Genomic DNA, 15,326 nt, shown 5'->3' with positions numbered 1-15,326 from the left:
AACGCCGCGAGTCTACCAAACAAACTGGATGAATTACGTGAACTTAGCAACGCTAATAAGGCCCATTGATAGGAATATCTGAAACCTGTATATCTTCTCAGTTCTCGGACAAAGAGTTAGCATTACCTGGGAGAGCCTTTGACGGTCATCTGGCTCACTCAAGGAAAGGATTCTAAGCATCTAAATCACCCGAGGCTTCCTCGAGTAACACTTGAGAATGCTATCGACGTAGAGGACGTCTTGCTAGCCAGTGACCTGCTGAAATCCGATAGGAACGTAAGAATACTGCTCGACATACCGTACTCTGAGCGCGATATCATACGGAACACCCCTAAAGAATCACGTGAGAAGTTTTTCCGCGGAAGAAACATAATTGTGCAAGGTATACAGGAAAATACGGACCCTACTCAATCAAACTCTGACATCAGGGAATGGAAATTCATCAAACAGTCCTTGAGGCTCAAACACATACTGACTCAGCATGTGACGAGACTAGCCAAGAAGGATGGTGATTCTAGACCCCGTTTAATGAAGATAACCTTCCCATCTTTCCATATGGCGGCTGCAACTCTGAAAGCATTTCGTGCCAACAGACGTCGATTGCCACCTGGAATCCACATGCACCCGGATAGGCCATACGAAACTAGGACCAAACACAAAGGCAAGTTGGGTCTGATCATTCCACTTGTGGACTGTCTAGACGATAAAAAAGTGTAAAGGACAGGGCCTACCACCTCGGCAAACCCTATGTAGGTGGGCTGCCTATCCATTCACGTAGGGCTCATACAGACAAACAGGACGAAGCTCACGCATTCCAAATTGAAAGCATAAACTGCTTATATATGAACGCCGCGAGTCTACCAAACAAACTGGATGAATTACGTGAACTTAGCAACGCTAATAAGGCCCATTGATAGGAATATCTGAAACCTGTATATCTTCTCAGTTGTCGGACAAAGAGTTAGCATTACCTGGGAGAGCCTTTGACGGTCATCTGGCTCACTCAAGGAAAGGATTCTAAGCATCTAAATCACCCGAGGCTTCCTCGAGTAACACTTGAGAATGCTATCGACGTAGAGGACGTCTTGCTAGCCAGTGACCTGCTGAAATCCGATAGGAACGTAAGAATACTGCTCGACATACCGTACTCTGAGCGCGATATCATACGGAACACCCCTAAAGAATCACGTGAGAAGTTTTTCCGCGGAAGAAACATAATTGTGCAAGGTATACAGGAAAATACGGACCCTACTCAATCAAACTCTGACATCAGGGAATGGAAATTCATCAAACAGTCCTTGAGGCTCAAACACATACTGACTCAGCATGTGACGAGACTAGCCAAGAAGGATGGTGATTCTAGACCCCGTTTAATGAAGATAACCTTCCCATCTTTCCATATGGCGGCTGCAACTCTGAAAGCATTTCGTGCCAACAGACGTCGATTGCCACCTGGAATCCACATGCACCCGGATAGGCCATACGAAACTAGGACCAAACACAAAGGCAAGTTGGGTCTGATCATTCCACTTGTGGACTGTCTAGACGATAAAAAAGTGTAAAGGACAGGGCCTACCACCTCGGCAAACCCTATGTAGGTGGGCTGCCTATCCATTCACGTAGGGCTCATACAGACAAACAGGACGAAGCTCACGCATTCCAAATTGAAAGCATAAACTGCTTATATATGAACGCCGCGAGTCTACCAAACAAACTGGATGAATTACGTGAACTTAGCAACGCTAATAAGGCCCATTGATAGGAATATCTGAAACCTGTATATCTTCTCAGTTCTCGGACAAAGAGTTAGCATTACCTGGGAGAGCCTTTGACGGTCATCTGGCTCACTCAAGGAAAGGATTCTAAGCATCTAAATCACCCGAGGCTTCCTCGAGTAACACTTGAGAATGCTATCGACGTAGAGGACGTCTTGCTAGCCAGTGACCTGCTGAAATCCGATAGGAACGTAAGAATACTGCTCGACATACCGTACTCTGAGCGCGATATCATACGGAACACCCCTAAAGAATCACGTGAGAAGTTTTTCCGCGGAAGAAACATAATTGTGCAAGGTATACAGGAAAATACGGACCCTACTCAATCAAACTCTGACATCAGGGAATGGAAATTCATCAAACAGTCCTTGAGGCTCAAACACATACTGACTCAGCATGTGACGAGACTAGCCAAGAAGGATGGTGATTCTAGACCCCGTTTAATGAAGATAACCTTCCCATCTTTCCATATGGCGGCTGCAACTCTGAAAGCATTTCGTGCCAACAGACGTCGATTGCCACCTGGAATCCACATGCACCCGGATAGGCCATACGAAACTAGGACCAAACACAAAGGCAAGTTGGGTCTGATCATTCCACTTGTGGACTGTCTAGACGATAAAAAAGTGTAAAGGACAGGGCCTACCACCTCGGCAAACCCTATGTAGGTGGGCTGCCTATCCATTCACGTAGGGCTCATACAGACAAACAGGACGAAGCTCACGCATTCCAAATTGAAAGCATAAACTGCTTATATATGAACGCCGCGAGTCTACCAAACAAACTGGATGAATTACGTGAACTTAGCAACGCTAATAAGGCCCATTGATAGGAATATCTGAAACCTGTATATCTTCTCAGTTGTCGGACAAAGAGTTAGCATTACCTGGGAGAGCCTTTGACGGTCATCTGGCTCACTCAAGGAAAGGATTCTAAGCATCTAAATCACCCGAGGCTTCCTCGAGTAACACTTGAGAATGCTATCGACGTAGAGGACGTCTTGCTAGCCAGTGACCTGCTGAAATCCGATAGGAACGTAAGAATACTGCTCGACATACCGTACTCTGAGCGCGATATCATACGGAACACCCCTAAAGAATCACGTGAGAAGTTTTTCCGCGGAAGAAACATAATTGTGCAAGGTATACAGGAAAATACGGACCCTACTCAATCAAACTCTGACATCAGGGAATGGAAATTCATCAAACAGTCCTTGAGGCTCAAACACATACTGACTCAGCATGTGACGAGACTAGCCAAGAAGGATGGTGATTCTAGACCCCGTTTAATGAAGATAACCTTCCCATCTTTCCATATGGCGGCTGCAACTCTGAAAGCATTTCGTGCCAACAGACGTCGATTGCCACCTGGAATCCACATGCACCCGGATAGGCCATACGAAACTAGGACCAAACACAAAGGCAAGTTGGGTCTGATCATTCCACTTGTGGACTGTCTAGACGATAAAAAAGTGTAAAGGACAGGGCCTACCACCTCGGCAAACCCTATGTAGGTGGGCTGCCTATCCATTCACGTAGGGCTCATACAGACAAACAGGACGAAGCTCACGCATTCCAAATTGAAAGCATAAACTGCTTATATATGAACGCCGCGAGTCTACCAAACAAACTGGATGAATTACGTGAACTTAGCAACGCTAATAAGGCCCATTGATAGGAATATCTGAAACCTGTATATCTTCTCAGTTCTCGGACAAAGAGTTAGCATTACCTGGGAGAGCCTTTGACGGTCATCTGGCTCACTCAAGGAAAGGATTCTAAGCATCTAAATCACCCGAGGCTTCCTCGAGTAACACTTGAGAATGCTATCGACGTAGAGGACGTCTTGCTAGCCAGTGACCTGCTGAAATCCGATAGGAACGTAAGAATACTGCTCGACATACCGTACTCTGAGCGCGATATCATACGGAACACCCCTAAAGAATCACGTGAGAAGTTTTTCCGCGGAAGAAACATAATTGTGCAAGGTATACAGGAAAATACGGACCCTACTCAATCAAACTCTGACATCAGGGAATGGAAATTCATCAAACAGTCCTTGAGGCTCAAACACATACTGACTCAGCATGTGACGAGACTAGCCAAGAAGGATGGTGATTCTAGACCCCGTTTAATGAAGATAACCTTCCCATCTTTCCATATGGCGGCTGCAACTCTGAAAGCATTTCGTGCCAACAGACGTCGATTGCCACCTGGAATCCACATGCACCCGGATAGGCCATACGAAACTAGGACCAAACACAAAGGCAAGTTGGGTCTGATCATTCCACTTGTGGACTGTCTAGACGATAAAAAAGTGTAAAGGACAGGGCCTACCACCTCGGCAAACCCTATGTAGGTGGGCTGCCTATCCATTCACGTAGGGCTCATACAGACAAACAGGACGAAGCTCACGCATTCCAAATTGAAAGCATAAACTGCTTATATATGAACGCCGCGAGTCTACCAAACAAACTGGATGAATTACGTGAACTTAGCAACGCTAATAAGGCCCATTGATAGGAATATCTGAAACCTGTATATCTTCTCAGTTCTCGGACAAAGAGTTAGCATTACCTGGGAGAGCCTTTGACGGTCATCTGGCTCACTCAAGGAAAGGATTCTAAGCATCTAAATCACCCGAGGCTTCCTCGAGTAACACTTGAGAATGCTATCGACGTAGAGGACGTCTTGCTAGCCAGTGACCTGCTGAAATCCGATAGGAACGTAAGAATACTGCTCGACATACCGTACTCTGAGCGCGATATCATACGGAACACCCCTAAAGAATCACGTGAGAAGTTTTTCCGCGGAAGAAACATAATTGTGCAAGGTATACAGGAAAATACGGACCCTACTCAATCAAACTCTGACATCAGGGAATGGAAATTCATCAAACAGTCCTTGAGGCTCAAACACATACTGACTCAGCATGTGACGAGACTAGCCAAGAAGGATGGTGATTCTAGACCCCGTTTAATGAAGATAACCTTCCCATCTTTCCATATGGCGGCTGCAACTCTGAAAGCATTTCGTGCCAACAGACGTCGATTGCCACCTGGAATCCACATGCACCCGGATAGGCCATACGAAACTAGGACCAAACACAAAGGCAAGTTGGGTCTGATCATTCCACTTGTGGACTGTCTAGACGATAAAAAAGTGTAAAGGACAGGGCCTACCACCTCGGCAAACCCTATGTAGGTGGGCTGCCTATCCATTCACGTAGGGCTCATACAGACAAACAGGACGAAGCTCACGCATTCCAAATTGAAAGCATAAACTGCTTATATATGAACGCCGCGAGTCTACCAAACAAACTGGATGAATTACGTGAACTTAGCAACGCTAATAAGGCCCATTGATAGGAATATCTGAAACCTGTATATCTTCTCAGTTCTCGGACAAAGAGTTAGCATTACCTGGGAGAGCCTTTGACGGTCATCTGGCTCACTCAAGGAAAGGATTCTAAGCATCTAAATCACCCGAGGCTTCCTCGAGTAACACTTGAGAATGCTATCGACGTAGAGGACGTCTTGCTAGCCAGTGACCTGCTGAAATCCGATAGGAACGTAAGAATACTGCTCGACATACCGTACTCTGAGCGCGATATCATACGGAACACCCCTAAAGAATCACGTGAGAAGTTTTTCCGCGGAAGAAACATAATTGTGCAAGGTATACAGGAAAATACGGACCCTACTCAATCAAACTCTGACATCAGGGAATGGAAATTCATCAAACAGTCCTTGAGGCTCAAACACATACTGACTCAGCATGTGACGAGACTAGCCAAGAAGGATGGTGATTCTAGACCCCGTTTAATGAAGATAACCTTCCCATCTTTCCATATGGCGGCTGCAACTCTGAAAGCATTTCGTGCCAACAGACGTCGATTGCCACCTGGAATCCACATGCACCCGGATAGGCCATACGAAACTAGGACCAAACACAAAGGCAAGTTGGGTCTGATCATTCCACTTGTGGACTGTCTAGACGATAAAAAAGTGTAAAGGACAGGGCCTACCACCTCGGCAAACCCTATGTAGGTGGGCTGCCTATCCATTCACGTAGGGCTCATACAGACAAACAGGACGAAGCTCACGCATTCCAAATTGAAAGCATAAACTGCTTATATATGAACGCCGCGAGTCTACCAAACAAACTGGATGAATTACGTGAACTTAGCAACGCTAATAAGGCCCATTGATAGGAATATCTGAAACCTGTATATCTTCTCAGTTGTCGGACAAAGAGTTAGCATTACCTGGGAGAGCCTTTGACGGTCATCTGGCTCACTCAAGGAAAGGATTCTAAGCATCTAAATCACCCGAGGCTTCCTCGAGTAACACTTGAGAATGCTATCGACGTAGAGGACGTCTTGCTAGCCAGTGACCTGCTGAAATCCGATAGGAACGTAAGAATACTGCTCGACATACCGTACTCTGAGCGCGATATCATACGGAACACCCCTAAAGAATCACGTGAGAAGTTTTTCCGCGGAAGAAACATAATTGTGCAAGGTATACAGGAAAATACGGACCCTACTCAATCAAACTCTGACATCAGGGAATGGAAATTCATCAAACAGTCCTTGAGGCTCAAACACATACTGACTCAGCATGTGACGAGACTAGCCAAGAAGGATGGTGATTCTAGACCCCGTTTAATGAAGATAACCTTCCCATCTTTCCATATGGCGGCTGCAACTCTGAAAGCATTTCGTGCCAACAGACGTCGATTGCCACCTGGAATCCACATGCACCCGGATAGGCCATACGAAACTAGGACCAAACACAAAGGCAAGTTGGGTCTGATCATTCCACTTGTGGACTGTCTAGACGATAAAAAAGTGTAAAGGACAGGGCCTACCACCTCGGCAAACCCTATGTAGGTGGGCTGCCTATCCATTCACGTAGGGCTCATACAGACAAACAGGACGAAGCTCACGCATTCCAAATTGAAAGCATAAACTGCTTATATATGAACGCCGCGAGTCTACCAAACAAACTGGATGAATTACGTGAACTTAGCAACGCTAATAAGGCCCATTGATAGGAATATCTGAAACCTGTATATCTTCTCAGTTGTCGGACAAAGAGTTAGCATTACCTGGGAGAGCCTTTGACGGTCATCTGGCTCACTCAAGGAAAGGATTCTAAGCATCTAAATCACCCGAGGCTTCCTCGAGTAACACTTGAGAATGCTATCGACGTAGAGGACGTCTTGCTAGCCAGTGACCTGCTGAAATCCGATAGGAACGTAAGAATACTGCTCGACATACCGTACTCTGAGCGCGATATCATACGGAACACCCCTAAAGAATCACGTGAGAAGTTTTTCCGCGGAAGAAACATAATTGTGCAAGGTATACAGGAAAATACGGACCCTACTCAATCAAACTCTGACATCAGGGAATGGAAATTCATCAAACAGTCCTTGAGGCTCAAACACATACTGACTCAGCATGTGACGAGACTAGCCAAGAAGGATGGTGATTCTAGACCCCGTTTAATGAAGATAACCTTCCCATCTTTCCATATGGCGGCTGCAACTCTGAAAGCATTTCGTGCCAACAGACGTCGATTGCCACCTGGAATCCACATGCACCCGGATAGGCCATACGAAACTAGGACCAAACACAAAGGCAAGTTGGGTCTGATCATTCCACTTGTGGACTGTCTAGACGATAAAAAAGTGTAAAGGACAGGGCCTACCACCTCGGCAAACCCTATGTAGGTGGGCTGCCTATCCATTCACGTAGGGCTCATACAGACAAACAGGACGAAGCTCACGCATTCCAAATTGAAAGCATAAACTGCTTATATATGAACGCCGCGAGTCTACCAAACAAACTGGATGAATTACGTGAACTTAGCAACGCTAATAAGGCCCATTGATAGGAATATCTGAAACCTGTATATCTTCTCAGTTCTCGGACAAAGAGTTAGCATTACCTGGGAGAGCCTTTGACGGTCATCTGGCTCACTCAAGGAAAGGATTCTAAGCATCTAAATCACCCGAGGCTTCCTCGAGTAACACTTGAGAATGCTATCGACGTAGAGGACGTCTTGCTAGCCAGTGACCTGCTGAAATCCGATAGGAACGTAAGAATACTGCTCGACATACCGTACTCTGAGCGCGATATCATACGGAACACCCCTAAAGAATCACGTGAGAAGTTTTTCCGCGGAAGAAACATAATTGTGCAAGGTATACAGGAAAATACGGACCCTACTCAATCAAACTCTGACATCAGGGAATGGAAATTCATCAAACAGTCCTTGAGGCTCAAACACATACTGACTCAGCATGTGACGAGACTAGCCAAGAAGGATGGTGATTCTAGACCCCGTTTAATGAAGATAACCTTCCCATCTTTCCATATGGCGGCTGCAACTCTGAAAGCATTTCGTGCCAACAGACGTCGATTGCCACCTGGAATCCACATGCACCCGGATAGGCCATACGAAACTAGGACCAAACACAAAGGCAAGTTGGGTCTGATCATTCCACTTGTGGACTGTCTAGACGATAAAAAAGTGTAAAGGACAGGGCCTACCACCTCGGCAAACCCTATGTAGGTGGGCTGCCTATCCATTCACGTAGGGCTCATACAGACAAACAGGACGAAGCTCACGCATTCCAAATTGAAAGCATAAACTGCTTATATATGAACGCCGCGAGTCTACCAAACAAACTGGATGAATTACGTGAACTTAGCAACGCTAATAAGGCCCATTGATAGGAATATCTGAAACCTGTATATCTTCTCAGTTCTCGGACAAAGAGTTAGCATTACCTGGGAGAGCCTTTGACGGTCATCTGGCTCACTCAAGGAAAGGATTCTAAGCATCTAAATCACCCGAGGCTTCCTCGAGTAACACTTGAGAATGCTATCGACGTAGAGGACGTCTTGCTAGCCAGTGACCTGCTGAAATCCGATAGGAACGTAAGAATACTGCTCGACATACCGTACTCTGAGCGCGATATCATACGGAACACCCCTAAAGAATCACGTGAGAAGTTTTTCCGCGGAAGAAACATAATTGTGCAAGGTATACAGGAAAATACGGACCCTACTCAATCAAACTCTGACATCAGGGAATGGAAATTCATCAAACAGTCCTTGAGGCTCAAACACATACTGACTCAGCATGTGACGAGACTAGCCAAGAAGGATGGTGATTCTAGACCCCGTTTAATGAAGATAACCTTCCCATCTTTCCATATGGCGGCTGCAACTCTGAAAGCATTTCGTGCCAACAGACGTCGATTGCCACCTGGAATCCACATGCACCCGGATAGGCCATACGAAACTAGGACCAAACACAAAGGCAAGTTGGGTCTGATCATTCCACTTGTGGACTGTCTAGACGATAAAAAAGTGTAAAGGACAGGGCCTACCACCTCGGCAAACCCTATGTAGGTGGGCTGCCTATCCATTCACGTAGGGCTCATACAGACAAACAGGACGAAGCTCACGCATTCCAAATTGAAAGCATAAACTGCTTATATATGAACGCCGCGAGTCTACCAAACAAACTGGATGAATTACGTGAACTTAGCAACGCTAATAAGGCCCATTGATAGGAATATCTGAAACCTGTATATCTTCTCAGTTCTCGGACAAAGAGTTAGCATTACCTGGGAGAGCCTTTGACGGTCATCTGGCTCACTCAAGGAAAGGATTCTAAGCATCTAAATCACCCGAGGCTTCCTCGAGTAACACTTGAGAATGCTATCGACGTAGAGGACGTCTTGCTAGCCAGTGACCTGCTGAAATCCGATAGGAACGTAAGAATACTGCTCGACATACCGTACTCTGAGCGCGATATCATACGGAACACCCCTAAAGAATCACGTGAGAAGTTTTTCCGCGGAAGAAACATAATTGTGCAAGGTATACAGGAAAATACGGACCCTACTCAATCAAACTCTGACATCAGGGAATGGAAATTCATCAAACAGTCCTTGAGGCTCAAACACATACTGACTCAGCATGTGACGAGACTAGCCAAGAAGGATGGTGATTCTAGACCCCGTTTAATGAAGATAACCTTCCCATCTTTCCATATGGCGGCTGCAACTCTGAAAGCATTTCGTGCCAACAGACGTCGATTGCCACCTGGAATCCACATGCACCCGGATAGGCCATACGAAACTAGGACCAAACACAAAGGCAAGTTGGGTCTGATCATTCCACTTGTGGACTGTCTAGACGATAAAAAAGTGTAAAGGACAGGGCCTACCACCTCGGCAAACCCTATGTAGGTGGGCTGCCTATCCATTCACGTAGGGCTCATACAGACAAACAGGACGAAGCTCACGCATTCCAAATTGAAAGCATAAACTGCTTATATATGAACGCCGCGAGTCTACCAAACAAACTGGATGAATTACGTGAACTTAGCAACGCTAATAAGGCCCATTGATAGGAATATCTGAAACCTGTATATCTTCTCAGTTCTCGGACAAAGAGTTAGCATTACCTGGGAGAGCCTTTGACGGTCATCTGGCTCACTCAAGGAAAGGATTCTAAGCATCTAAATCACCCGAGGCTTCCTCGAGTAACACTTGAGAATGCTATCGACGTAGAGGACGTCTTGCTAGCCAGTGACCTGCTGAAATCCGATAGGAACGTAAGAATACTGCTCGACATACCGTACTCTGAGCGCGATATCATACGGAACACCCCTAAAGAATCACGTGAGAAGTTTTTCCGCGGAAGAAACATAATTGTGCAAGGTATACAGGAAAATACGGACCCTACTCAATCAAACTCTGACATCAGGGAATGGAAATTCATCAAACAGTCCTTGAGGCTCAAACACATACTGACTCAGCATGTGACGAGACTAGCCAAGAAGGATGGTGATTCTAGACCCCGTTTAATGAAGATAACCTTCCCATCTTTCCATATGGCGGCTGCAACTCTGAAAGCATTTCGTGCCAACAGACGTCGATTGCCACCTGGAATCCACATGCACCCGGATAGGCCATACGAAACTAGGACCAAACACAAAGGCAAGTTGGGTCTGATCATTCCACTTGTGGACTGTCTAGACGATAAAAAAGTGTAAAGGACAGGGCCTACCACCTCGGCAAACCCTATGTAGGTGGGCTGCCTATCCATTCACGTAGGGCTCATACAGACAAACAGGACGAAGCTCACGCATTCCAAATTGAAAGCATAAACTGCTTATATATGAACGCCGCGAGTCTACCAAACAAACTGGATGAATTACGTGAACTTAGCAACGCTAATAAGGCCCATTGATAGGAATATCTGAAACCTGTATATCTTCTCAGTTCTCGGACAAAGAGTTAGCATTACCTGGGAGAGCCTTTGACGGTCATCTGGCTCACTCAAGGAAAGGATTCTAAGCATCTAAATCACCCGAGGCTTCCTCGAGTAACACTTGAGAATGCTATCGACGTAGAGGACGTCTTGCTAGCCAGTGACCTGCTGAAATCCGATAGGAACGTAAGAATACTGCTCGACATACCGTACTCTGAGCGCGATATCATACGGAACACCCCTAAAGAATCACGTGAGAAGTTTTTCCGCGGAAGAAACATAATTGTGCAAGGTATACAGGAAAATACGGACCCTACTCAATCAAACTCTGACATCAGGGAATGGAAATTCATCAAACAGTCCTTGAGGCTCAAACACATACTGACTCAGCATGTGACGAGACTAGCCAAGAAGGATGGTGATTCTAGACCCCGTTTAATGAAGATAACCTTCCCATCTTTCCATATGGCGGCTGCAACTCTGAAAGCATTTCGTGCCAACAGACGTCGATTGCCACCTGGAATCCACATGCACCCGGATAGGCCATACGAAACTAGGACCAAACACAAAGGCAAGTTAGGTCTGATCATTCCACTTGTGGACTGTCTAGACGATAAAAAAGTGTAAAGGACAGGGCCTACCACCTCGGCAAACCCTATGTAGGTGGGCTGCCTATCCATTCACGTAGGGCTCATACAGACAAACAGGACGAAGCTCACGCATTCCAAATTGAAAGCATAAACTGCTTATATATGAACGCCGCGAGTCTACCAAACAAACTGGATGAATTACGTGAACTTAGCAACGCTAATAAGGCCCATTGATAGGAATATCTGAAACCTGTATATCTTCTCAGTTCTCGGACAAAGAGTTAGCATTACCTGGGAGAGCCTTTGACGGTCATCTGGCTCACTCAAGGAAAGGATTCTAAGCATCTAAATCACCCGAGGCTTGCTCGAGTAACACTTGAGAATGCTATCGACGTAGAGGACGTCTTGCTAGCCAGTCACTTGCCGAAATCCGATATCTGATATATGTTCTCAGTTCTCGTACAAATAGTTAGGATTACCTGGGATGTCTGTGTTTCGGAACGACAGTACTTCCTGAATTGCTGGTGGAGTAGCCCTATACATATGTTCTTGCTTGGAGGTGCCTCAATTTCCTAACCTCGAGATTAACAATCTTGGGGAATCCATATGGAACTCTGTAAGATTGTCTGCTACATCGAGGTGTCTATTCCATTTACAGGAAGACAACTGCCGACATCGAGTACGATAGTCGTATGCTGGAAGGGCTATCCTGTTCTACTGGTCTCGGTTTCACACACATCCTGATTCTAGGGGACTTTAATCTCCCTAGAGTCAACTTCATGGATCACACGTATACTGGAGGCGATAACTCAATTACAGCTCGGTTCTTCAACCTCATCGACGACTTGGGATTATACGAAAATGGGAGGTCGGCAACTCGTTGGAGGAACAGTCAGACACCATCGCGCTTAGACTGTGTATTCACAAACGAAGAATTTCTAGTTGACAACCTCTCAATCCTGGCTCCCCTGGGAAAAAGCGATCATACCGTCATAACCTTCAGTTTTGTCAGCAAGGATAAGCTAAGCTATCCCACCAATAACTTGCGTTGGAATTTTAAACGGTTGAATGTGCCAGCTCTACACGACTATCTACAACAGGTGGATTGGGATGTTCACCCTCAACTCGATGTGGACGGTCATTGGGACTTCTTACTGCACACGCTCTTACGTGCTACAAACCATTCAGTTCCTCAAACGGTTCCTAAAAGCTGCAAGCCACCTACAATAATCAAGAACCGTACCCATCGCCTGCTAAGCCGTAAAAGGCACTGTTGGGCGGAATACAAACGAACTGACAGTGACGGAGCGTATAGGCAATATAAACATATAAGGAATATATGCACGAAGGCTATAAGAGAAGACAGGCTTCAGTACCAGAAAAAGTTTATGGACAAATTCGCCTCTAATCCTAAAATCTTATTCCGCTATGCAGCCACTCTTCGTCAAGCCAAAACTGAAGTTTCTTAACTAGTAGGTCTTAACGGCCCGACCAACAATGATGGCGACTCAGCTAACCTTCTGGCTGAACGTTGCTCTCAGACATTTCAACCGACTGACATCAACTTTACTGATGACAGTTTCATCTGCGATTCCATAGGACTTTTCGAAGTTAAACTAAGCGCTGACTTGGTGTTCCGGAAATTGCAGCACTTAAGACTAGGCACTTCTCCTGGCCCGGATATGGTCCATTCCGCCATACTGAGGGAAGCAGCCTCAATCCTGGCAATGCCGCTTAGCGTGATGGTCTCACACTCGCTAAGGCGAGGCAAATTACCGGAAAACTGGAAGTTGGCTCACATCACACCAATTTTCAAAGGTGGTCGACGCAATGAACCTTCAAGTTATCGGCCGGTGGCTCTTCTGTCATTACCTTCAAAGCCCATGGAGTCTCTGATATGCTACGGTTTATACGACTATCTACTGTCCTTAAATTTCTCACCCCAACAGCATGGTTTCAGGAGGGGCTAATCTTGTATAACCAACCTGCTGACTGCGGTGGACAGATGGACAAGCATCGTCAATCTCAAAGGAAAGGTTGACATCATCTACCTAGACTTCTCAAAGGCTTTTGATAAGGTTAACCATTTATGTCTTATCAATAAGCTCAAACGACTAGGTATCAAACCACGTCTAATCGATTGGCTTACTAGTTAACTTCACTTTATCTTAGGTTATGGAATGTCCTAGTGGGGTCCCCCAGGGCTCAGTACTAGGGTCTCTTCTCTTCTTGATCTACATAAATGATCTTCCTCAACAGGTAACGTCAGACTTATTACTTTTTGCCGACGACGTGAAACTTCGGAGAGAGATACGCAATCAAGACGATACACAGGCACTTCAGGAGGATCTGACTCGACTCCAAATTTGGGCAGGTAATAATGGACTTGCTTTTAACACTTCAAAGTGTAAAGTAGTCCATCTGAGACATGTCGCAGACTACAGTTATAACTTATGTACCTCCTCGCTAGTAGTATCCAAAGTCGAAAAAGATTTAGGAGTCCTGGTGCCCTACAATTTAAAGTCTTACGCTAACTGTAACAAAAATGCCTTCAGAGCAAACCTAGCACTGGTAACATTGAAATGCACTTTTGGCCAGTTTGACGGAAGAACTTTCCATATAATCTTCAATAGTTTTATCCGTCCCCACTTAGAGTACGGAAACATAGTACTTCCCCCTCACTCCAAAAGGATAAGGACACTTTGGAGCGTATCCAACGGCGAGCCACGAAATCAATTCTAGGACTCATTTAAACCTTATGAAGAGCGCCTTCATTCACTAGACCTTTACCCATTAGAGTGTAGGCGTCTTAGAGGTTATCTATCAATGGCTGATAGTATTCTCAACACTTCTGGACATCCTCTTAAACACCTACTTAAGCTTAGTTCGAACACTAACCTTAGGGGTAACACCAAGAAACTGGAGACACAACATAGCAAGACGGAATGTAGACATAACTTCCATTCCCTAAGAGTTGTCAAATGCTGGAACTTGCTGCCGGCCGAGTTAGCCCAAGCGACTTCCTAGGAGTCCTCGAAGATGCAACTTGACCTATTCTTAAGGACCAAGGCCAGCATCATATTATGGTTTGCCAATTTCTTTTTCCTCTTTTATTGTTAACATACCTAGGTTCCTGCCTGGAGGATTCGGTGATCCTCTGATACTAGACACGGAAGCCTGTTAACGAAAGCTTCTTCTATTCCGTCCACAATCATTTGAACCATTTGAACTCTCTGAATCCTTATAACTATTTGAACAGAGTTCAGTTTTTGGAATTCTTGACACTTTTGAAAAGAAGTTGAAACTTTACAATACTATGATTTTTGATGATTTCAACCTTCTCCGATCATAAGTAATCCTTCTCTTATATTTTGTTTTTCTAACTATTTTAGAATACCGCGATGTATGGGCGTCTTAATGATGGCTGTTTATGAAGGACTTGACTTATGTTTACGATAACTTAGTGGGACTTTTATTCATTGGAGTATACTTACTGGATATACGTCTTATAAAACCCTAAATTTTACGAGGAGATGGCTGATCTAGAAGCTGTTCTAGCGGACGTCAGCTATTTGATGGCTATGGAGATGAGTAAATCCACTCCGGCGGCTCGTGCGAGCAAAAGAATTGCCTTACCCGACCCCAGGTGAATTATTTTTTT

The 15,326-nt window shown here is 45.3% G+C and overlaps 1 protein-coding gene across 1 annotated transcript in view; it reads left to right on the top strand.

The window, feature by feature from the left end:
- The first annotated feature begins 15,050 nt into the window (after positions 1-15,050).
- Positions 15,051-15,326, top strand: part of ADRBK2_1 (Beta-adrenergic receptor kinase 2) — a 32,338-nt gene continuing 32,062 nt past the window's right edge. Inside the window, exon 1 of the mRNA XM_035730479.2 lies at positions 15,051-15,311. Coding sequence (XP_035589343.2) covers positions 15,199-15,311 — 113 coding nt within the window. The 5' untranslated portion in view covers positions 15,051-15,198. The remainder of the gene's footprint in view (positions 15,312-15,326) is intronic.

This window comes from Schistosoma haematobium, chromosome 1 (assembly GCF_000699445.3).
Source record: "Schistosoma haematobium chromosome 1, whole genome shotgun sequence".
Lineage (NCBI taxonomy): Eukaryota > Metazoa > Platyhelminthes > Trematoda > Strigeidida > Schistosomatidae > Schistosoma > Schistosoma haematobium.
This window is presented reverse-complemented; position numbering and strand designations above follow the sequence as displayed.